This window comes from Chelonoidis abingdonii, chromosome 2 (assembly GCF_003597395.2).
Source record: "Chelonoidis abingdonii isolate Lonesome George chromosome 2, CheloAbing_2.0, whole genome shotgun sequence".
NCBI classification, from domain to species: Eukaryota; Metazoa; Chordata; order Testudines; family Testudinidae; genus Chelonoidis; species Chelonoidis abingdonii.
The window spans coordinates 248702715-248726150 of NC_133770.1; the positions used below are offsets into that span (position 1 = coordinate 248702715).

General features: G+C 42.2%; 1 protein-coding gene across 1 annotated transcript in view; it reads right to left on the reverse strand.

The window, feature by feature from the left end:
* LOC116816683 (uncharacterized) overlaps positions 1 to 23436 on the reverse strand; it is a 63338-nt gene that overhangs the window by 13601 nt on the left and 26301 nt on the right. The window contains exons 4-8 of the mRNA XM_075063087.1: positions 15613 to 15690; positions 6786 to 6900; positions 5370 to 5554; positions 1376 to 1530; positions 37 to 199 (exon numbers count right to left, since the gene is read on the reverse strand). Coding sequence (XP_074919188.1) covers positions 37 to 199; positions 1376 to 1530; positions 5370 to 5554; positions 6786 to 6900; positions 15613 to 15690 — 696 coding nt within the window. The remainder of the gene's footprint in view (positions 1 to 36; positions 200 to 1375; positions 1531 to 5369; positions 5555 to 6785; positions 6901 to 15612; positions 15691 to 23436) is intronic.

A 23436-nucleotide genomic window follows, 5' to 3' on the forward strand; every position in this document is an offset into this window, starting at 1 on the left:
AAAAAAAAAAAAAAAAAGAAAAGAAACAAAACTTACTCTATCTAGTTGCCTGGTAGCTTCCAGAACTTGAGACTGTAAGAAGCCATTTTCTTTTGTCAGATATCCACAATCTTCTGCCATTTTGTTGCGTAAATATTTATCCTCATCAGCAGAAAGTTCTTTTTCTTTGAGCTGCTGTCTTAGTTTTTCAGCTTCTTCACTAAATAAAAATAGTTCCAACTTTAGCCCCAAATCCAATATTGCTGATGACATTTTAGAAGAAGCAATTTTACTGTAGTATTTTTACTGACTTTAAAGTTTGATCTAAATTGCTGTGATCCCATTTTCTGTGGGAAAGGATAGGCAGTTTGCAGTTCATAGACTTTTTTCTTCTGTGTGTGTAGTTTTATAAAATTGTAGTCCTAACTTGTGAGTCACGGGTTGGTTTGATGCTTTGGTAATGTTTGTAAAAAGACCAGCTTGTTTCTCTAATCCATTTATACTGATTCCTGAGCTATCCTGCCTCTGTGCTGCTGTTCTCAGACATACTGGGTCCAATTCTGAACTGGATTACAAAATTAAGTTTAAAAAAAAAAAAGAACTTTTTTACTTTCTCAATTTGAACCAGTCTGGTGGTGGTCAAGAATTAACATAATAGAATGTCTCTGGCCATAAGATAATTTACCATCTGAAATATCAGCACACCGCCCTCAGAATCCTCTAGCCAAAGCATCTTGGAGTTGAACAACAGAATAAGAACAAGTGATACCAAGATTCTTAATCTGATTTACTCCAAACAAATCCAACACATGAAGACGCAATAGAGAAGAGTGAGCTTCCTATCTTCCCCCCTGTCTACGAACCTCAGTCATCCCACTATAGAGATGGTCATAACATCAGCCCCATAAACATAAATCGGGCAGTTACTCTCTTCATGGTGAAAGCCTAGCTCTTCTGAGAGTAGGTCAGGCAGACACATGGATAGTCTCCATCTTATGCCTCAGAGATATAGCTTTTTGTCCATATTGCCCAAACAACCATCATAATTTACAATTCCATGAGTCTCACTGTAAAGAATAAGCAAGACAATGAACTTTCCTCACACTCCTATGAAGTCAGTGTGGGGAAGCTTAAATTGTTCTGGCTGATGCTATGTCTGGATAAATAAAAGTTTTTTATTGACAAGTATTATAAAATTTTCTTGAATGCCAAATTCACTTTTTATTAAAAAATTTCCCCAAATATAACATGCTCGCCACATGTGCCATTATGTCAATTTTACTGGCACCAAGGGTCCTGTTGCCACTAGAAATTGCAGATGCTCAGCACCTCCAAACAATTAGCTACTGAAATAAGTAAATCACAAGCTCTGATGTAGAATTGCAGATGTCCCTACCGAAGTTCTTTAGCAATATGCTGCTGCATGGATTGGGAGCTAGTAAGGTATTTCTCCTCTAGCTGGTGGAGCAACGCCTGCACTCTTACACATTCTGATCTATTTTCCACAAGCTTTGCTTCCATATCCTGGTGGTGTTGAATCTGCTGGTGGAGCTGAACACAACAATGTAAAGATTAGACACAGTGAGCATGTAAAACTGCCTTTTCCAATTTTGTTTTTGTTTTAATGTAATGTTGAAAGCACAGGCACTATTTCTGGGAAGCAAAAGGGGCTCTCCGAATAGTTCTATTAGCTCCAGCTGTGAGCATTCTATAGGCCGCAGGTTTTGCGGATCATGGACAGGTCTTATGGTGAGCTATCCTTTTCTCTTAATCGTTAGATGCAAAAGGGTCACACAACACTTTTCTATACTAACATGGGGGTCATGGTATGGTAAAGGCTGAGAATCACTTCTCTAGGGTTTGCTAGACAATTTTCATTTCTCCAATGGAGATAATACTTAACTATTCTACTTTGCAGGGTATTGTGAGGCTCATATTCATCAAAGTACTTTGAGATTCCCTTATGGAAATCACACTAAGTGCAAAAACAGTATTCCCTACTAGAAGTGTTCTAGATAGGGTGCTGAATGCCTGACGGAAGTGGGGCCTCTGGTCAGAAAGGGCTTGACCTAGTAGAGACTGGTTTTGATGCTACTGTAAATGTTTATTCTCTACTGCTGTGTGCTGACCGGGAACTCTCTGTTGTAGTTGTAAAGTCTGAGCATCTTGGAGAACCATTATATCACCTCCTTATCAGTTTAGATTTCCCATTTTTCCTCTTCCTCCTGTTCTACAGAAGCCTCCAATGGAGATTTTCAGAGGCCTAAGGGTGTTGGGTACCCAAATCTCATTGTCTCTGTTTCATTTGAACCAGGCGGTATTTTTACCTGTGTTTTTTCCTAAGCTACATTCGTCTCCAGAGAAGCAGCATCTCCATACCTTAAATGTCAGGCAATGGCTAGCCTTTTATCTGGATAGGTCTAAACTATTTTGTTCTTTGCCTGGTTTGTGTGTGTCATATGTGGACCATATGAAGGGTCAAGCGGTCTCTTCAGAGACAATCTCCAAATGTATAACATCCTGCATCAAGATGATATATGAAATAGCCTCAGCTATGCCCCCTCTGCTGGGGCAAGCTCATTCAACAATTTTGATAAATCTGTTTACCTAAATAAGTCTCTCTGTATTGCACATGGTGTTCAGAAGCAACATATTATCTAGCATTTCCTCAAACTTATATTTAAATTGAGTACTGTTTTACAACCACCAACTTCTTTATATCTCCTAAGGGTGAAATTGAGAAGAAGCACTGAGAGATTTCTGTGCTCTCTAGACAGACAGGATCAATTTTAACTCTCTGGCATAAGCTTTATATAGGTAGATATCTGTGAACTTCAGTAAGGCTGCAGGTATTTACAGCAAAACTGAATTTGGTGAAATATATCTCATTTTTAATCTCCCTTTCGTGTTTGTATCTGGTTGCTGGGATTGTGGCTGAAAAAGGATTGTATGTTCCCAGACCCACGCTTCCCCTGTATAAGAATAGTATTCAAGCAAAAACCAGAGCCATCTGTATGTGTGGGGTGTGTTGTCTGTGGTAGTGAGAAGTCAGAAATAATAGTTTAGTTTCCTCCCACACTTGAATATAGATTAAATATTATCCTGAGTTCAAGTGGATGTTGATCTGAACTTGTTGAACTTCGATATAATAGGTAAAAAATTCAAAAAAAATTCTCAGCTCTTGTCTAACTATATGAAACGCTTTTTGCAGTAGAAACCCAAGTAATATGGGGAATTGTGCCACAATGAATTTTTCCCAAAAATATTACCTAACAATGTAATGGCACATATATTCGCATAATTCCTTAGCAACAGCATTTTATGTCATCCTATGAAATGAAATGCATTATTGTGATATTCCAAACTGCAGGTAGCAATCCATAAGTGAACTGTGGCAAAGTGAAGCCAACAGCCAACTTGCATGAGACAGCCACAAATGAGGTGTTCTAAAGTGCTTTCAATTAACTGATAAGCAATGTTTGAAAAAAGTGTCAGGATACTAATGTTTGCAGTTCAAAAGATCTTTTCAATAAGAATTTGAATAATCCTTTTGCAAAGACTTTTGTTAATTGTTTTTCCTGTTCTTCTGCCCCCAGACATCTCTATCCCTCAGGGTTGGTGGTTGGCAGCAGCTAACAGACCACTTTCCCCATTTAGCAATTCACTGAAGTCTAGCTAAGTGACAGCAAGCCATTGGATTTTGTGTTCTGGACTGTCAGTGACAGACCTGCAATTCAGCAGGAAGAGAGTAGAGACCTGTTTAATTTGGCAGACAAAGGCATAACAAGATCCAATGGCTGGAAGCTGAAGCTCAAATTCAGGCTAGAAACAAGGCACAATCTTTTACAGTGAGGGTAATTAGCCACTGGAACAACTTACCGAGGGATGTGGTGGATTCTCCATCACATGAAGAGATAAGTCAAGGTTGGATATCTTTCTAAAAGGTATGTTCTAGCTCAACCAGAAGTTTATATAGAAAACCCATGGTGAAATTCTATAGCCTGTATTATGCAAGAGTCAGACTAGAATCTGACTTGAAAATCTATGAATTTGAGTATTGGTGTAGTGTACATGGCTATTTAGTGTCCCAGGACTTCACTTGAAGGATGAATAGTAGTATTTTTTTTTTTTAAATAAACTGAACCAATTTCAAAGGGTTGAGAGATGTCTTTCAGGGAATTGTCAATAAATATTCTGGATTATTAGTCCATGTTGTGACTTTTTTATATTGGCAGATCCCTATAGTGTGGGAGTATAGATAGCGACTCATTTTCTACAGCTGTGGAATCTGATGCAGATGTATGCTTCAAAATTTAAACATTAAAAATTTTTTTTACAAATCTTCCACAACATGAACTACTTCAGCAGTCTGCAAACACGCAGCATAAAAGCTGTGAGCTGTCTCGCTTATGTTAATGTGATTTAACACTTAAACCTAACGACTATTTAAAACTCCAATATGAATTAACCCTAATTTAGTCTAATTACCTATTTAAGTGACTAATCTGTTTCTAATGTGGCTTTTTATCTAGCTATCATGTCTCCGTGGCCCAACTTTCCTTTCTTCTGTTTACTTTGTCTTTTTGTTTGTGTATTAGTCACAGTCACTGCTCTCATAGGTTGCGCTTTGCATCCAAAGATTCCTAAATAATTGCTAGATAAAGGAGACCTTATTTCATTCCAGATTCTTCACCCTAATTTTTAGATCTCTTCAATAAAATCCAGTCTCTCTGATCTGAGTCCTGATTAACCAAAAGCAGACCTGTCCTGTGAAGTTTGACTTCAGCATATGGACCCTGATTCAAATCCCTTATATGCATGCTTAAAATTAATCATGTGGTTTAAGGGCTTTGCTGAATCATGGCTATAAAGACTAGGTGGATAATCAAGGGAGCTGACAGACCCAGACTGTGTATCCTTGATTATGCAAAACTGTTGACCAGCTCAGCAGGATTTAGTGTACAGAGACTTGGATATTGAAGTTCTGATTGTCTGTCTGTCTCTCTCTATTATCTGGAGAACTGTCCAGCAGGCTTTGAAGTCCTGCTGAGATGATGCTCATGATAATCTCAACTCCTGATTGTCAAAATTTGGGGTGTTCCTTGACACTTTCAGGTGCCAACTAAGACTTTGGGAATATTTTCCCCCAAATATCATAGTGAGAAATGAAATCTATTTATGCTGTGTGGATGCCTTCTAAAGGGAATGGTGAAAGCATGCTGCCCTCCTACAAGTACTTTCAAACTAGGCCAGTTGGGGGGCGGGGGGACCATCCTGCAGGAGTGGATTGTATGAATTAACAGATATTCCCCATTTTTAACATCTAAACATCTGAGAGTCTGATATATAAATTTAATCATGAAAAGGGGTATTTGGCTAGGATTACTTACTTCATTTTCCAAATGATGGCGATTATGCTCTTTTTCTTTCATGGAATTCATGGCCCTCTGTTGCTCTTGCTGGACTTCTAGTAGCTCTGCTTCTTTGTGTGAAATGTCCTGAATGACAATCTCAGCGAGTTTCTTCAGCTTTGTAACATCTTCCATTAATAGTAGCTTTTCTCTAGTATTTGCATCTGGATGAAATCACCAGTCTTTCAGATGCTAGTTCCATAAACTAAAATCAGTATCCTTTTAGTCTTCACACTGACTTCTGAAACTGCTTAGTAGGATGCTCAAATGACTAGCGGTTTAAAAACTAAGATTCCCTAATCTTTTGATCTAGAATCGGCCTGTTTTACTTTGACATACTATAGACCAGGGGTTCTCAAACTGGGGATCAGGACCCCTTAGGGATAGTCACGAGGTTATTATATGGGGGGTCATGAGCGTCAGCCCCCACCCTAAATCCTGCCTTGCCTCCAGCATTTATAATAGTGTTAAATATATTTTAAAGTGTTTTTAGTTTATAAGGGGGGGTTGCACTTAAAGACTCACTATGTGTACAAAAGTTTGAGAACCACCATTGTAGACTGTTAAATAATTAACTACCAACACCATTATTTTTTTAAAGTCACTCTTAAGACTGTAATCAATTGTAATGAATTATTTCTTATACATGGAATGAACTCTCAAACTACCACTCTTCTTATTCAAGTCCCTTCTAAAAAACGTCTTCCCTGTTACCTAAAAGAAGAGAGCTAACTTAATCAGACTGGTAAAGAATTTATATGGAAGCAGCAAGCTATGCATGTGCCAAAACCAAGTAACCATGAGATTCCGTTCCTTATCCTTCACCCCTTTCCCCAAAGGGCTTGTCAGCACTAAGAACACATACCCATTGTCAGCAAAGGGTCGATCTCAGCTGGTGCTCAACACAGTTTAACTGTACTTAAAACTTCCAGTTACTAAATAAAAGTAATCAGCATGATGAAATGGAAATAGCTGCTGCTTTTAATTATGGTGTTTGAAAATGGTGCTAATCTTGGGTTAATTGTCTATATCCGTGGTTACGTGTTCCACACCAGTTCAACTGCACCTGTTATCAGCAACAGATAGTTCTCCTGATATTGCCAAGGCAATATTGTTTGTTACGCTCAGTAGCTGTCATGTGTTTGATTAGATGTCTTGCCTTTTTCCTTCTGTACAGCATCTTTAGCATAATTTTGGTTTCTGTGTAAGCTTTTTCTATGACAGACTACTTTCAAATATTCCAAAATAACCCCTTGGTATTTCTGCTTCATCCTATTTTACTATTTTATTTTATTTAACACTCACTCATATACATATTTGTTCAGGATAGGTATGTATTTTTCTCTAACATGAGCTGTTGGAGAAGTACCACACATGGGAATCATCTTTTACTACCTGATAGAGTTTGCAGACGTTTATGCATGGCTTGATTTTCTGCACTGAAAAACTTGGTGCTGTTCTCTTTCTTTCCGAGTTCCAGCTGAGCAGTATTTATTTCTGACTGTAATTCCTACAAATAGGAATAACTAAGAATAAGAATTGTGCTCATGTTTAGTACATTTGTTATTTTCAATCTTAAGAATGCTGAAAGCGTTCCATATTTACACTGGGAAAAATAGGCAAGGGTTAAAAACCTGAGAAGCCGAGCAAGGAAAAAGACCATAGGCTGGGAAAAATAGGTAAGTCTCTTTAATTACAGTTAGACTCCACTCTCATTGGATCCATTCTTTACTCCCACACCCACAAACAACTCCGTAGCGGGATTCCCAAATACAAAGTGTACCAGCCACCTGTGAGCTGGCAGGGCCACTACAGGTTTGGCAATACTTTTGCTTCCCAGGAAATGTTCACTTAATGCTTGCCTTCAGGTAGGATTCCTTCAGACTTATGTGGGTACTTCCCTTATAATTGAGTTCTTATTCTGTGTATGTCCATCATGGTATCTGTTATGTTTGAGGAAAGCTTGTGTATTCACTGCTGTTGGGTTTATACTATATAGTATAAAAACAGGGTCCCATTTAATTGCCCACAAACTCAACAAAACTGAAGCTAACGACACTTAAATCACTTAACCACACACAGTCAGCAGCTGGCCACAATACCAATCAGCCTTCCTGTTTTGTAATGAAAACAAGTCTGTACAAATGCCAGCTATCTTTCAGGAAACTATAGAAATATCTACGCTATATGCGTAGCTGTATGAATCCATGTACCTTTTAATCTCTTGTCAAATCACTGATGTCACTTCTGCCTGTAAAATGCTTCATAAAGAAAAATCCACCCATACACACAAGGAAGTCCTTCCGTAAGTTTCTTCCAGAAGCTGGGATAGACCATAACAGTGAGATTCTCCAGTGATGATGATTTCATTGCACTAGTCCATTACATTAAAATTTGAAGAGAGTGTCTGGTGCCTTTCATAGTACACAACCTCTGCAAACTGAAGTTGCAGTCATAGGGCCTCAGTCCCACAAAGGACCTATGTAGCCAGACACTTATGTCTACCTGGAGTCCCAGTGACTTCACTGGGACAATTCTGGGGCATTAGCAGCTGTCTGCATGGCTCTTTGCTGGAGTGGAGATTGAAACTGATGGTCACTGGGATGCTTTGTTCAAATTTCTCCAGAAACTTGATCTTGCATGGTCAGATAAAACTGCTTTGTGACTGGTAGGAAAAACGGAAGACAATGGTTATTGCTCCTTGGTTTTCATACAGTAAATCTGTAAGTGTAATTTGTCTTCCTTTTGTTTTGGTGATAAACAGATATTGTACTTTGACAGATGAATGCCTAATGACAAGCCAAAAGGAGAAGCTACATGAGCCAGTGCATATTTTAAATGGTTTACAGCTTGAACTGTGTGGAACAGCAGGGCATACAACACGGACTTTAACCTAAGCATTTTAGTTCTGTCCTCAGTTGTACTTGAAAAGCAATGGAATTGCATGGGGGTAATGGAGGCCAGAACTTGGTTTCCTAGATAAATTCCCACTTCTCACTGTAAGGAAATTGGGGTCAAAACAAGTTGTCTATAAATACTCCTCCTAAACTACTAAAATCTTTTTGCACTCTTAAGGGCCCGGTGCCCTGAATCCTGATCCTTTTCTCTCCTATTAGCTTCAGTGGGAGTTGGAGTCCTCATAGGTTGCCAGCACCTTGTAGGATCAACTTGTAAGTGGATTATAGAAGAAGAGGGGTGGGGAGGGATGGCAGTGGCAGGCATCTGCAATCATTAGCTTCTATTGAAAATTGTATTTCTCACTAATAGCCAACAAACTAAATGGGAACAATCCATGTGGCATTTGTAATATTTTTTTCTCTTCTGGATGGAACCAGAAAGGTGGTTTAACTGGTTAAGCAGAAATACCGGAATGATATTTTTGTATATGTAGCTGGAAGCATGAAACATTCCTTTAATGTTACCTTCAAGTTGAATGGTTCTTCACGCAGCAGTATCAAGTTTCTTAGGGCAGGTCTACGCTTAAAAAGCTGCAGCAACGCAGTTGCACCAGTGCAGCTATGCCACTGTAGTGCTTCAGTGAAGATGCTACTCTGCCAATGGGAGAGCTTCTGTCAGAGTAGAAATCCACTTCCTCAAGAGGCAGTAGCTATGTAGACAGGAAAAGCTCTCCCCTCAATATAGCATTGTCTACACCAGGGATTAGGTTGGTGTAACTGGTTGCTCTAGGGTGTGGGTTTTTCACACTCCCGAGCGACGTAGTTATACTGATATAAGATTGTAGTGTAGACCTGGTTTTAGAATCACACAGCACCCAGGCCTTCCCCTATGTTAAGTGACAAACATCACTTTGATTCCAACAGTTTATCTACCATGTCTTTTTCTTTCTAGTAGTGAAGAACCAAGAATTGTTAAAGACTTGTTCACAGTTACTGATGTAATCAGAACCTACTCAGTATGCGGCTGTTGACCTTCTCAAGCCTTGTGACATAGTAAATTATAGCCCAATGGAAAAATTACATAGGAAAGAATGAATGATGCACATGTAAATTGCCTCACTTCTTGTTTCACATGAGCAAGCAGATTCCTTCACCGAGAAAATCCTTCTGACAAGTAAATGAACCTTAAGGTGCTTTGGGGACTAGCACAGTTTTACTCCCTTTGTTTTTCTCATGCTTTATTTATGAGCTGCCAAGCTCTTGCCAGGGAAAAACAGTGACTTTTTCTCTTAATATTAATACTGAATTCGTTATTGGAGAAAATCAGCTTGATTAAGCTAATTGGGGTACTCAGCAACGTCTGAGTGGTACTGAAAAATGCAGTATAAACTTAAATATCACTATCTTCCCTTTTCCTGTTCAGGTTATAAAGAAACATGTTATCAATAAAGACGAAGGTCAACAATGTGACTAAATTCAGACTAAGGCCTGCACTTACACAGGTGCAGTCCTATTGATTTGCCTCACATGCTTAATTTTATGCATGGTTTAAAGTGTACTTTTCTTAGGGGAAAGGACTGATGATGTCAGTGCTACCATGTTCTAAGAGCTCATGATAATGACAGTTCAAGTTTCAATTCCAGTTTTTGTTGTAGTTAAATTAAGTAGGGTAAGTTAAATCTATTGCAGCGATGTTTAAAGTACTTGTGTCAGCTGGTATTTCCTGCTAAATGTCCTGCCCCAACCTCAAACAAAAATGTCAATATTCACGAAATGAAACAGATGCATTTCAAAATAGGAGATTTAAAGGATTTTTGAAGCCCTGTACTATTTAATCATAAAACTCAAGATGTATCACTTTAACAAAATGAAGAGATAACAAGAGTATGGGTCTTTGTCCCTTAAGGCTCAGCACCACAAAAGGACTTCAGCATTGCAATGCTGAGTGGTAAAGCCTAACTTTTAGATGCCTAGAAATTTGCAGGAGTATACTGTAATCCACAAAGCCTGGTTAGGCACCTAGGCTCCCTATGAGTGAACGGGGAGAGAAAGGCACCTTAGAATGAGATCAATGACAGTCACCACACTGGGTGGTAAACTGCTCAAGCTAGCCAGAGGAGGACAGGGTTGGATTAATCTTTTGTGGGCCCCAGCACCTGGACTATGACCCTGCCTCTGTTCCACCTGTGCTTTGCCCCAAGGCCCTTTCCCTGAGGCCAGGTTCCAACTCGGCCTCTTTCTCAGCCCCTCCCCACCCCCACCCCCCAGGCACAGCCTGCTACTCACACAAGAGGGAGGGGGTGAAGAGCAAGCAGGGGCCAAGCAACAGTCAGAGTCTTGGAGGGAAGAGGGGCCATCGTAAATCTGGTATTGAAGGGAGATGCTGGCCACAGGGATATGTGCTGGGGGGGGAGTGACTGGGCCAAACTTGAGTGGCACTACAACCCTGTACATCAGGTTGCAATGCTACTCAGTTTGGGGCCCCTCTCAAACACGGGGCTTAGGCCAAACTACTTTTTTGCATGCCCTCTTCCCTGCCCTCCCCAGGACCCTAAATTCAGGCTTCAGGGAGGTGCCTATCTCTGCTAGTGACTCATGAATGGAAACCCACTGTCTGAAGTTAGATCCCTTAGAGACCTTAGCAGTTTTTTTGTGAGAATTAGTTCAGCATCTGCCAGACACCACAGAAAATAGCAGTGGTGGTGGCAGCAGTAGGTATTGCCACCCATTTTATCACTCTTAGCCCAGTGATTAGCGTACTCACCTGTGATCATGCATAGAGTCAATGTTAGTTAGGTCAACTTAGTGTCCGTGTAGATCGGGGTTGGCAACATATGGCTCGTGAGCTAATTTTCAGTGGCACTCACACTGCCCAGGTCCTGGCCACTGCTCTGAGGGGCTCTGCATTTTAATTTAATTGAAGCTTCTTAAACATTTTTAAAACCTTATTTACTTTACATACAACAATAGTTTAGTTATGTATTATAGACTTATAGAAAGACACCTTCTAAAAATGTTAAAATGCATTACCGGCACTTGAAACCTTAAATTAGAGTGAATAAATGAAGACTTGACACACCACTTCTAAAAGGTCGCCGACCCCTGGTGTAGACACTCTGTTGCTTACATCGACTGTTTCTGGCTTTCAGAAGCAGTCACACACAAACAGTACAATTGGTACAAGTGCTCCTGATGAGGACACACACCACTGACAAAGAGCAAAGTGTAGACACACACACGCAATGTAATTATTGTGGCGGCTGTATGCTGATGTAAGTTAGGTCAACTTAATTTTGTAGTGTAGACATGCCCTTAGACTGAAAACTTAGGCACTGTGTGAGTTGAGGCACCTATAGTTTGGTGGGAGTTTTGTGGATGGCAGCAGAGCCAAAACTAGGCCATAGGTATTAAAGCCTGAGACTCAGGTGCCTAAATACCTTGGTGGATCCAGGCCCAAGTGCCCATAGTAGGGAATCCATAAATTTGGCCAATCTGCACCTTTGATCTCTCTACCGCAGTTTTCTCAAATGTAGAACAGGCATAATACATACTTTGACAGATGTATTGAGGCTTAATTGATGTTTGCAAAGTGCTTTGAGACCCTGCAATGGAAGGCTCTGTACATGGATCAAGTATTATAATAAAAACTGCTAATGTAAAGAGGTTAAATGATGCAGTGTGGTGGTGCCTGAGGTGATCAAAATCCTCGGGTGGGTTACAAGAGAAACAGTAGTAGTCTCCCGCTAGGTCCTCATTTATATCATAAATTCAAGTTCACCACACAGTTCGGCACAACTGGCAGAAATGATGGCGCAAGATGCAGGTCTGGAATATCAGGATTGTTGCAAGTAAGACAAGGCTAGAAGTCAGGAGCCCCTGAGTTCTAACCTTGTCTCTGGCATGGGCTCACTGTGTGGCCTTCAGAAAGTCACTTAAACTCTCTCCTTCTGTAAAGTGAGGCTAGTAATACTTACAATCATCTACCTCACAGGTTTGTTGTTGTGAAGAGTAACTAGCGTCTTCTAGCTCTCTGTGAAGGTAAAGTGTTCTAGCAAGTAAGGAGCAGAGATGTGGTGATAGTCCTGCATGGGGGAGTTTGCACAGTGCCTACCTAGACTATGCCTGGCTCAAATCAATGGCTTTCCTTTTTTCACTTTCACGATATTCATTCATGCATTTTAAAAACAGAAACAAAACAAAAAACCCTTCTTGTTTTAAAAACAACGCCCCAAAATTCTCTAACGCTTTGGCATTAAGTTCTTTATTTGTTTACTTTAGTGATGTTTCCATGTTCTACTTCTCTCCACTTTCTCCCCATTCTTTTCCTAAGACCTCTAAATTGCCTTTTCAGTTTTTTCAGACTCAATATTTTTTTCATATAACTTTTCAGTCTGAGAAAAATCTGATACCATTGCAACTAGTTGTTTCTATAGGTAATTATAACTACATCAGTACTATATTGGAAGCTAGTCTAATCTCTTGGGATCTTTTTTCTAAATAGGCTTGATTGAACATTGAAATAGACATCAGTGACATGTTTATGGGAGTTTCTTAGGAAAATCCATATTTAATATCTTCATGTAATCTAATTATTTTGATAAGAGGCTGGAAAGAGATTCTGCCATTGAAAGTTATGGACAGTTCTTGTCAGTGTCAGCATTAGCCGTTTACTTTACACTTCCCTGTTTATTTTCATGCTCTCTTCATCTAATTTCCAGGGAAGATGAGCTGCATGCAAGTATGAAGTTGATGCTTCAGACTAAAAAGCAAACTGACTGACTGCTGGGAATCAGTCTTGCAACACAGACTATAACTTTAACTGTGATAGGCCCAAAGGGGCACCTGCTACCCTTCTGCAGAAATGTAGGAGCAGATGTCTAAGCAAATATGTATGAAGCAGGCAGAAAGAGAGCATAAAATGATTGTGTGATGGAATGCATCCCTGTACTTGCACCTTATACACTATTGTGACGATCACTGGACAAAATATGCCTTATAAGGTATTGTTTGAAAACTCATAATTTGCTGGTCAGTAACATGGTGAAATGAACGTAGCAGCATTATGTGCAGAGTTATGAACATAAGCTGAAATCATGACTGAAGTATGTTTACTAGACACAGCTGGAGATTGTGGAAACCTGTTTCTCAAAGACAAAAGCCAAGTTGATGCCTCTAGCCAGGTGTCATCAACACTGATGGTCTACCACCTATCAAGTGGCCATTCTTTGGTAAGAAAACGGGGGAGGAACAAACAGATCAGTATCTTGGCAAACAGCATAAAACCTCTCCCTCACCAACCTCCGTGTCGCCTTGCTCTCTCACCTGGAAAGAACTTTATCTAGGGGTAACTCTCAGGAAACTGCATTTCAAAGGGTGACTGAACTATAAAAGTGAGGGCCAAAACCACCAGAAGTTCTCTCTCCCTATCCATCTTTTTTTTTTTTTAACTAAGAAAACAGCCCCCCCCCCCCCAAAAAAAAAAAAAAAAGCATATGGACTTTGGGAATAGATCGTGGCCTGAGGGTTTGGTCAGTAATGTACTGAAAACATGTGGTGAGGGACTCTATCTTGAACTAAGTCTAATTAAGAAAATATTTAATCTTTATTTTTCTTGTAACCATTTCTGAGTTTAATGGTTCATTACTTGTACTAACTTAAAATCTATATATGTATTGTAAAATCGCTCTGGCTTAACTAAGAGATCTTCAATGATCTGAAACTCGGAGTCCTACAAAAAGTGGAAACCTGATCAAATTACAAAAGATGAATATAAAGAAATGCTTCAAGTATGCAGGGACAAAATGAGATCAAACTAGCAAGAGACATAAAAGGTAACAAGAAAACATTCTACAAATACATTAGAAACAAGAGGAAGATGGACAGGATAGGCCCATTATTCAATGAGAGGAGAAAAACACTAACAGAAAATGTGGAAATTACTTTTTTTTTGTTTCAGTTTTCACCAAAAAGTTTAACAGTGATTGGGCGTCTAATAGAGCGAATGCCAATGAAAATGAGGTAGAATCAGATGTTAAAATAGGGAAAGAAGAAGTTTAAAAATTACTTAGCCAAGTTAGAGGTCTTCAAGTCACCATGCACCTAGGAACTGCAAGGACCTGGCGGCTGCTTCTGGGTGCCAGGGAGCCTGCTTTAGTGCCCCGGGTGTTCTGGTCGAAAACTAGATGCCGGGCAACCCTAGCTCAGGTACCACAGTAACAGAGGATCTTGGCCTAGGTATTTTTCAGCAAGTTCCTGAATCCTGCACTGGTACTTTATATGTCTGCATATGAAGACAAGGACAAAAGCTGCTCGTTAGGTGCTCAGAAAATCTCTGCCCCTATTTAAATGCCACAGATGAAGGTATGGGGACCGATGTACCCAAGTTACAGCTGTTTAGGTGCTAGGTGATGCTAGGTTTTTAGCTGTAGTTGATACAGCTCTTGCATGAGCCATACTCATCGTTACCTGGCTCCTGATCCCACCCCCTTTTCTGTTCTCTGTGGATGTCCTATACTGTATCTTGAATACTACAGACTTCTGAAGCAGAGCCAATATACAAGATTGTCCCCTGGCTGGTGGTAACACGCTTCCATTTTGTAATATAAACAAGACCTCTCCGTTCTATTCCTGAATCATGCCACAGCGTTGCACAAGTCAGAACTATTGTCAGAACATAGTTAGGGGCCCATTTGCACTCTAAAATGGAACCATGCTGTAGCAAGGTTCCTGAATGGAGTGAGTTGCTGTAAGGGACTGTCCATGAATTATATAACATGTTAGGAGGAAGGTGAGTCCTTAATTCTGCATGTTTGTTTCAGTGTTACAAAGTATTCCAGGGGTGGATTGGTCTTGAAAAATTACCTAAAAATGTGGTACATAATTTTTCCCCTTTGCACTTCAGAGGCGAGGAGGGAGTGAATTTTCCTAGTGTTTGGTCTAAGGGAGAGGATATTCAGCGTGTGCACACTGGTCAGTATCTTTATTTTCAAATTCTTTATAGACTAGAACCTTTGCAACCAGAACTGTAGGAGCAATAACTGCTAAACAGTTCCAGAGTAAGTAAGGCCTGTTAAGCTGGAGAGATGTAAGATGTGTGACTTGAGGTGACTGTACTGCCTGGTCAAACTGGTTGTGTGTGAGGGAGTGTGTGTGTGGGAGGGAGCTAGCTAGGGAAAGTACATTTGGAAGAAAAAGAGAGGGAGAACTTGAGACAGCAAGATGCCAGCAGGAATGAAGAAGCAGATTAGCGTGCTGCATTCAGGTTGTATTTTAAAAGGGGATTTACTCTGGGAGTTAAAGAAATCTAGACAACATTAGAAAACTACCTTTATCTTCTGCAACACTTTTTCTGCTTGAGTGCTGATTTTTGGCTGAATACTGGTAGCCTTTTTAGCCTGCTCTCTTGTTTACAATGTATGGTTAAGGAACAATTTGCTTAGATGGGCAGAAAACCAGACAGTAGTACAGTTTAATATTTCCAACATTCATGTGGTAACTGGGAGCATATTAGCAGTGACCTTCTCATTTGTTGCTAAAATTACTACATTCAGAATATGTATTGTAATTCTAGTGTGCCAGCCACTGGCCTAGCACTACACAAACACACACACAGATAGTGCCTGCCCCCAGGAGCTCAGATTTTTAGATAATATGCAACAAGAGTATGGCCAACTCCCAGGAGTTTTATTGCAGGTTTCGTTATAGCTGGTGTTTTTTTCTTGAAGCTGCAGCTGCTAGAATCAACTGATTTCATGACTCTCACCTTTCCTTTAAAAAAAAAAAAAAATAAAAAAAAAATAAAAAAATTCTAGCTCTCACAATTGCAGACAAATCTTGAAAATATGACCTGGGATCACCCTGAAGGCTTAGAGCAGAAGGCAAATAAAAGAACCCAATCCTATGGCCAAAAAGACTTTTCTTTATCTTTTTCTTTTTTTTAAACTCTGTTTGGAGTTGGCAATACTGCCACAAGTGAATAAACAAATGAGGGTGGAGGGAGGGAGTCATGGAGGACAAGCTAATGCAGAGACAGGTTGTTCATATAAATTAGTAGTCAAGTGATCTTGGTTGCAGGTGGTTGCTTGTTTGACTAGTGCCGCATTATAGTGACTTGAAAGCATTATTTTGCATGGTTACTGGAACTCCTGTTTGAGAATATGTTTATCCGAACATTTTATACATGCAAGATTCGGCATTAGCTACTCTGACAAATTCTTGAACATAAAAATATAAAAACTGCAGGTTGTGTTTTAAAGCTGTACTCTTTTTTTCCTTTTTTGTGTGTAACATCTTCTGCCATTTTTAGTGTTTGGGTCCACTCATGTGCCATCTACAGTATTGCCAACCTGAAGCATTCAAAATGAGTCAGGCTCCCCAAAATTGAGAATATATACATTTTTTTTTTTAATCTTGTGATTTTTTTTTTAAGCCAAACTTTTTACTGAACCTGTAGGAGACATATTTTCAGCTTTCCTCCACAACCATGAGTGCTAGAAACCTTCTTTAAAACAAACAAGCAAACAAACAAAACCCACCTGAGACTCTCAGATAATGATTCCAGGAACTGGGGCTTTAATGAAAAATATAAAAAAGAAAACCAAATATTACTAGCACTAGTAAATTCTCTGATCCTAAATTTTTTCACTATCTTAAGCAACTTTGAAAGCAGACTTTAGCAAAGCTAGTCATGAAATTTCACAGTATTAACTTATGTGTATTTCTTATTTTAGCATTATATGTACCATTTCAAATAAATTCACAATGGTAAGTTAGGCCAGACAATATCACACAACTGAGGAAAGTATGAAACATATCTAATTTACTGACCTGCTTCTATTAACCATTAAGGACATATATAACTGTACATACACTTAAGTCAATTGATTAGGTTTGGCAGGATCGGGGCCTAAAAGATGACACTGATATGGGGATGTATCTGAAATGACACTGAAGGCAGGTCTACACTTAAAATGCTACATCCATGCAGCTGTAGTGCTTAAGTGACAAGGCTTCCATCCGCATAGTTAATCCACCTCCCTGAGAGGCGGGAGCTACGTTGATGGGAGAAGACCTCCCACCGACATAGTGCTGTCTACGTGGGATTTAGGTTGATACAACTATGTAACCCAGGGTGTGGATTTTTCACACCCCAGACTGACCTCATTATACTGATTGTAGGTATGTAGTGTAGAGTTGGCCTCAGAACTTGAATGTTTAAGGGGACAATGACAGGATGTTGTTCTTCATAATTCATCCACCTTAATAGTTATCCCAAGTCTCTTACCTCAAGGATTACAATAATCAATTTTTAAAAACTGATTTTTGGTGAAGTGCTAAACTTAAAAAGCAAATCCTCCACTCCACTGCCCATTCAGTGAGAGATGTAGACTGTCTGTGCACGCACTGATTTGTTCACAACAGGATGGGTTTGTTCTTTTAAATGTGCAGTTGCAGTGAAGATTTTTTTTAAAATTGCTGGAATTTAAGGTAAGAGCTGCTGCGTGAGACATCAAAGTAGGTTTATTTGATGGCTGGGCAATCTTGACAAAGATAGATGTTCTGTTCTAAATAGTGTGCACAGCAAATCTGAATTTAGAATCCAAGCAAGTTTTATATCAAGGACTAGAAAACTGTTTGACCTCTGCTAAATGATCTCTGCTTAGAAGTCGCCACTACTGCCAAACCCAAATGTTTAAAAATCCAGAGAATGGCTTTATCATGAGATTTAAAAAAAATAAAATAAAAAAAAATCCGGGAGTGGGGGGGCGTAGAAGAAGAGTGTATTTGACTTCTGGGTTTTGAGCCTTTATAGTGCACTCAGGTCAGATTTTCAATCTCATTTTCACAACCATGAGGCTAGAAAGTTGCTTCAGTAAAACATCAAGTATTGTGAGAGATGGCAACATTGTCAAATAAAGTTGTTCCAGCTGAGGAGTTATCTCCAGAGCTAAACTTGGATCCTCTTATTTTTCTTGGAGGGACTGGATCAAAGTGGAACTAAGCTTGGAGGTCTTAGCTACACTGTGGCATTACTCCAGTTTCAGCTGTTAATGGCATGCCTACCCGAAATGGTTGACTCTGAACCACCTATTCAGCACTGGTGCCTGCTTTTGTGGCATGCACGTAAGGAGTACAGAGGCACCACCTGTTCCCCCATGTCCCACAAAGGGAAATGAGAGTGTGGGAGGCCTGGACAGACCCTGTGCAGCTTGGTATCTTTCACACTTGTGGAAAATGTTTTGCCTTCCCTGATCTGCCCCACACACCCCATTTGAGATTCCTAGTTTCCCTTAAGTCATTGTTAGAAGCTAAAGCTCCACAATGGAGCACAGAGTGCAGTGCCTTGTTTTAAACCGTTTCAGACATGCACTTTATTTTGCAAGGAGGAAATTCACCCCTATGGAGAAGGGCCAGCACAAGATCTATGCACCTCGTGAGTCCTTCAGAGACTGTTTTGAGACCTTAAGTGGCATTCAGGAGGTGCATTAGGCCTTTGGCAAATAGGGGTGCATTTTACCCCTTCATGTGATCTTAAATAGTGTGTTTTTAAAAAGAGCCTTGTAGGTTCATCAGCACTCCCTGTGATATAGTCCCCCCTCTAACTTTAACAAATACTCGCTATGCTGCCTTTATACAGAATGTGTATGGCCTCCCTTGTGCAGGTAAAATGGTGCAGGAAGGAGGACCTGCTAAAACAGCTGTGTGGCTTTTATTCTGCCACAGCGACTCTGCAGATCGGGGAGTGGGTGTGGTTGGGGATCATTGCATTAGCAGGGGAAAACCCTGCAGCAATCTGCACCGATCCCCACCCCCACATCTACCCTCCTCCCACTAGCTGGCCGCCTGGGCATGCAGATCCCCTTGAGGGTGTAGCAAAGCCAAAAAAGGGAAGTTTCTGATGCCCAGAGCAAAAACATGCCTGTTTTCAAGGGAAATGTGTCAAGTAGAACAGCTGTTTCCTGACTTCTCCTCCCTCTCTGGTGAGCAGTCAGGTGCAGCTGAGCTCTTGTGTTGTGGTGGAACAGAGGTTGCAGGGCCGGCTCCAGGCACCAGTGAAGGAAGCAGGTTCTTGGGGCAGCCCATGGAAAGGGGCGGCACATCGAGGTCTTCGGCGGCAATTTGGCAGTGGGTCCCTCAGTCCCTCTCAGAGGGAAGGACCCGCCGCCAAAGTGCCGCCGATTGCGGGTTTATCTTTTTTCCCACTTCACTGCTTGGGGCAGCAAAAAAGCTGGAGTCGGTGCTGAGAGGTTGAAAGTATCTATGTGGTAGTGGGGACCACAGGTGCCAACTTTGCGGAGCACCCACAGAAAAATAATAGTGAGTGCTCAGCAGCTACCTGCCAAACAGCTGTTTGGTGGGCTCTGCCAATTAGCTCTCCCCCTCCCTCCTAGTGCCTCCTGTCCACCACAGATCAGCTGTTCAGCAGTGGGCAGGAAGCACTGGGACGTAGAGGGAGGAGCGGGGGTGGGAAGAGGTGGAGCGAAGGCAGGGTGCTCAGGGGAGGGGGCAGTGTGGGGGTGGAGAAGAGGCAGGGTGGGGATAGAGCCTTGGGGGAGGGGGTGGAGCAGGGACAGGAAGAGGCAGAGCAAGTGTGGGGCCTTGGGGGAAGGGGTGGAGTGAGGTGGGGCCGTGAGGTGGAGAGGGGGTGGAGCAACCCCAGAGAAAGCTGAAAGTCAGCCCTTGTGGTGGGGACAAACACTTCAGGCTTTTGCCCTCTGTATAGTGCTCCTACCCATTTTCTACATGCGCTCTGATTTTTTTCCCATCCCCTCTCAATATGCAGCAGAAGGGAGCAAATGAGCCTACAGAAATTATTTTTCCTGCAAGACTCCAGTTACAATAAATTCCAGCCAAGAGTACATTTTTACTTTAAAAACAAAGACCTTAACAAGTTTACGGTAACACCATCCCTTCTTACAATAAGGACCTTGTGTCTAAGCTGACTATTTCTTCTGCAAGTCTAATTAAATGTTCAGCCAAAACACAAACCTCAAGAAATAATTTTATTTTTCAGCCATTTTTTGATAACTTCTCTTTAGTTATCATATGTAAAAACCTGATTCCTTAGTCTAGATTCTTAGGTAGGGACTGACTCTTGTAACCTTCATGCATCTAAAACACCCATTTAAATCAATTGGGTGAGCATGGAATGCAAGATCAGGTCCACACCCTTGATTTAAACCAGCTTAATTATTCTTCACTTGTGGGTGTGTGTAATTTTGCCCAATCAAACCTTGGCTATGTCTACACTTAAAACGCTACAACTGCACTGATGTAGTGCTTCATTGCAGACACTACCTACACTGACAGGTGGGGTTCTCTCATCTCTAGGTAATTTACCACCCTGAAGAGGTGGTAGGTAGATCAACAGAAGAATTCTTCTGTTAACCTAGCACTGTCTACATCAGTGTTATGTTGGCTTAGCTCTGTCTCTAAAGGGTGTGGATTTTTATGCTGATGTAACTTTTCAGTGTAGACCACCCCTCGTGTTGTTTAAGATGAATAGATAAAGTTTTCTTAGAACCCTAGTTGATTTGATTTCAAAATCCTGTTAGGGAGTAGGGAGAAGTGATACAGTCATTCATTTCATAGGCGTCTGCACTACAAACTTATGTCAACTCAAGTTACATCAGCATGCAGCCACCGCAATTAGCATGTTACTAGTGCGCATGTGTACTTGGCTCCTTCTGTTGATGGTGTGTGTTGTCACCAGGAGTACTTGGATTGATGCAGAGTGTGGTGCACCATATGTAGGCATCCCACTGTGCAACTTGCAGCTGTCCCCAGTGCACTGTCTTTTGGGTAGTTTTGGCAATGCATGATGGGTACAAGCAAGGAATTTCTTTCCCAATTGGCACATTACCATTGGGGATGTGGAAATGCCAGGGGTGAAAGTAGATTGGTACGGCGTACTGCTAAGAAGTTGGTACTGGCCCGTATGCAGCCGATGTTAAAGCGCTGCCACAGCAACGCTTTACCGTCACTGCCCCTTTTGCTCCTCCTGTCAGCGGCCCTGCTGGTAGGGACCCTACCATCAGGGCCACTGATGGGGCAGAGAGGGTGCAGAAGGGGCAACGACTTAAAGCACTGTGGCAGTATTTTAACGTTGTTGCCTGTTTTTCCCACCCTCCTGGGTCACTGAGGGAAGGTGGAGGGGGGGCAAAAGGGGCAGCTGCCCCTGGGCTGGCGATTTAAAAGTGCCCAGGGGTCCTGGACACCGCTGCCACAGTAGCAGCAGTGGCCAGAGATCCGGGCCTTTAAATCGCTGTTGGAGCCCCAGGTGGCATGAGCCAGACAGCATGAAGGCCCAAGGCCCAGCCCCTTCTGGGGATCTGGAGTCAGGCCCCCGTATCGGTAAGTGTTTATTACTTTCTCTCATGGAAATGCTAATAGTAATCCTGGGGGACCCAGCCTATCCCTTGCTCCCCTGACTCATGAAGCTGTACACCAACCAGCACAACAGCACTACAGTCTTACTTCTGCTTGGGATTGCTTGTGCTTGGTGCCACAGCACCTGCCATGGTGAGTGGGGCCTTTCAGGGCTTGGGGAAATGAAGAGGGAATTTCTCAGTTGCATGATTCTAATAGTACAGGGCAATGGGACTGAATTGTGGCACCCTTTTCCTCAGGAAGTGGGGATTTTAGCTGACGTCTCACTTCTGAGGGTAACAGAGGCCGAGAGAGCGCAGCTGCTGTTGGCATCCTGAGCTGCCCAGACCCATATGTGTGGGCAGCGGGTATAACAGGCCAAGGTGCTGCCGCTGACCCGCTGCCAGACAACTGGGCTGAGGTGGCCCTGCCCGTACCCCAAGACCCCCACCGCCTCCTCCACTCCACCCCCCACGAAGGTCCCCACTGCTCGCCGCATCCCTCTTCCTTGACGGGGGAGTGAGGAGCGATGCAGAAAGCCAGCGGTCAGTTGACTGAGGAGGCTCAGCCAGACGCTGGGGCTGGCGGCTTGGCGGTGGGAGGAGCTGGCGCTCAGGGAGGCTGCCAGCTCGGCCCAGCGCTGCGGCCGGTCCGACTCTGGCACCACTGGGGCTGGCCTGATGTCTCGGACTGGCACTGGGGCTGGCCTGGAGCTCGGGGGTGGGGCAGTGGCTCAGCATTGGGGCCAGCAGGCCCAGGTTCCTCCAGTCAGGTGGGGGCCCTCAGGGCTTTTCCTTTTGGGGAGGGGTTCAGGGCTCCAGTGTGTGTGGGGGGGGCCTTCGGCAGAACCTCCCCAAAGCAAAGGTTCATCTGCTGCCCATGCCCATATGCTGATCATCTGTGTACTGCAATGGTGCCTGCTGAAGTAACTGCTGAGTGACATGGGAAAGCTTCCTACTGTGGAGGAAGAAATAAGGCAGAAACTTTTGGCAGAGGATTGCAGACTCCCTGACATGCAGCTTTTTGTAAAAGTGGCATATCTGTGGCTCAGCAGTGGATCGACTGTTGGTCTCCCTGGCCTTTGAGTGTGCCTGACGCAGGTCCTCGGCTTTCATGTGGCACTGCTGCTGGTCCCTGTCATACTCCTTCTCCTGCATCCCCTGAGCAATCTTCTCCTAGATGTCTTGTCGACATTTCTACAGCTGGTTCATGGCTGTGCAGGCACAGCTTCTTCTCCCCATATGTGCAGGAGATCCATCCAATATCTCCTGTCTTCTTCATGCAGGAGTGCGGCTGGAGCGTGTGCTGACATGATCAGCTGGCCAGTTGCACTCAACAATGGAGAGCTGCTAGATGTGCTCATCATGCCAGGCAACCGGGAAAAAGAATTTAAAAAGTTTGCAGGGTTTTAAAGCGGAGGGGGGGCTTCTGGTCTCTGTGGCCCCCTGAGCAGTGCAATTCACTATGGTGACCAGAACAGGGGCATTGTGGGACAGCTGCTGGAGGACAGTTAGGGTTGACATAAGTAATGCAGTGTCTATACAAGCACGGTATTCACATCAACTATGGCTCTACGCTGCTTGGGGTGGTGGTGTTACTATGGCCTTGTCTACACGACAGAAGTAAATCGAAGTTATCTAAATTGATTTTATAAAACCGAATTTATAAAATCGATTTAGAGCGTCCACACCAAGAATCTTAAATCGAATTTGTGCGTCCATGGCCCACGTCTTGCGTCGATTTCAGGAGCGGTGCACTGTGGGTAGCTGTGACACAGCTAT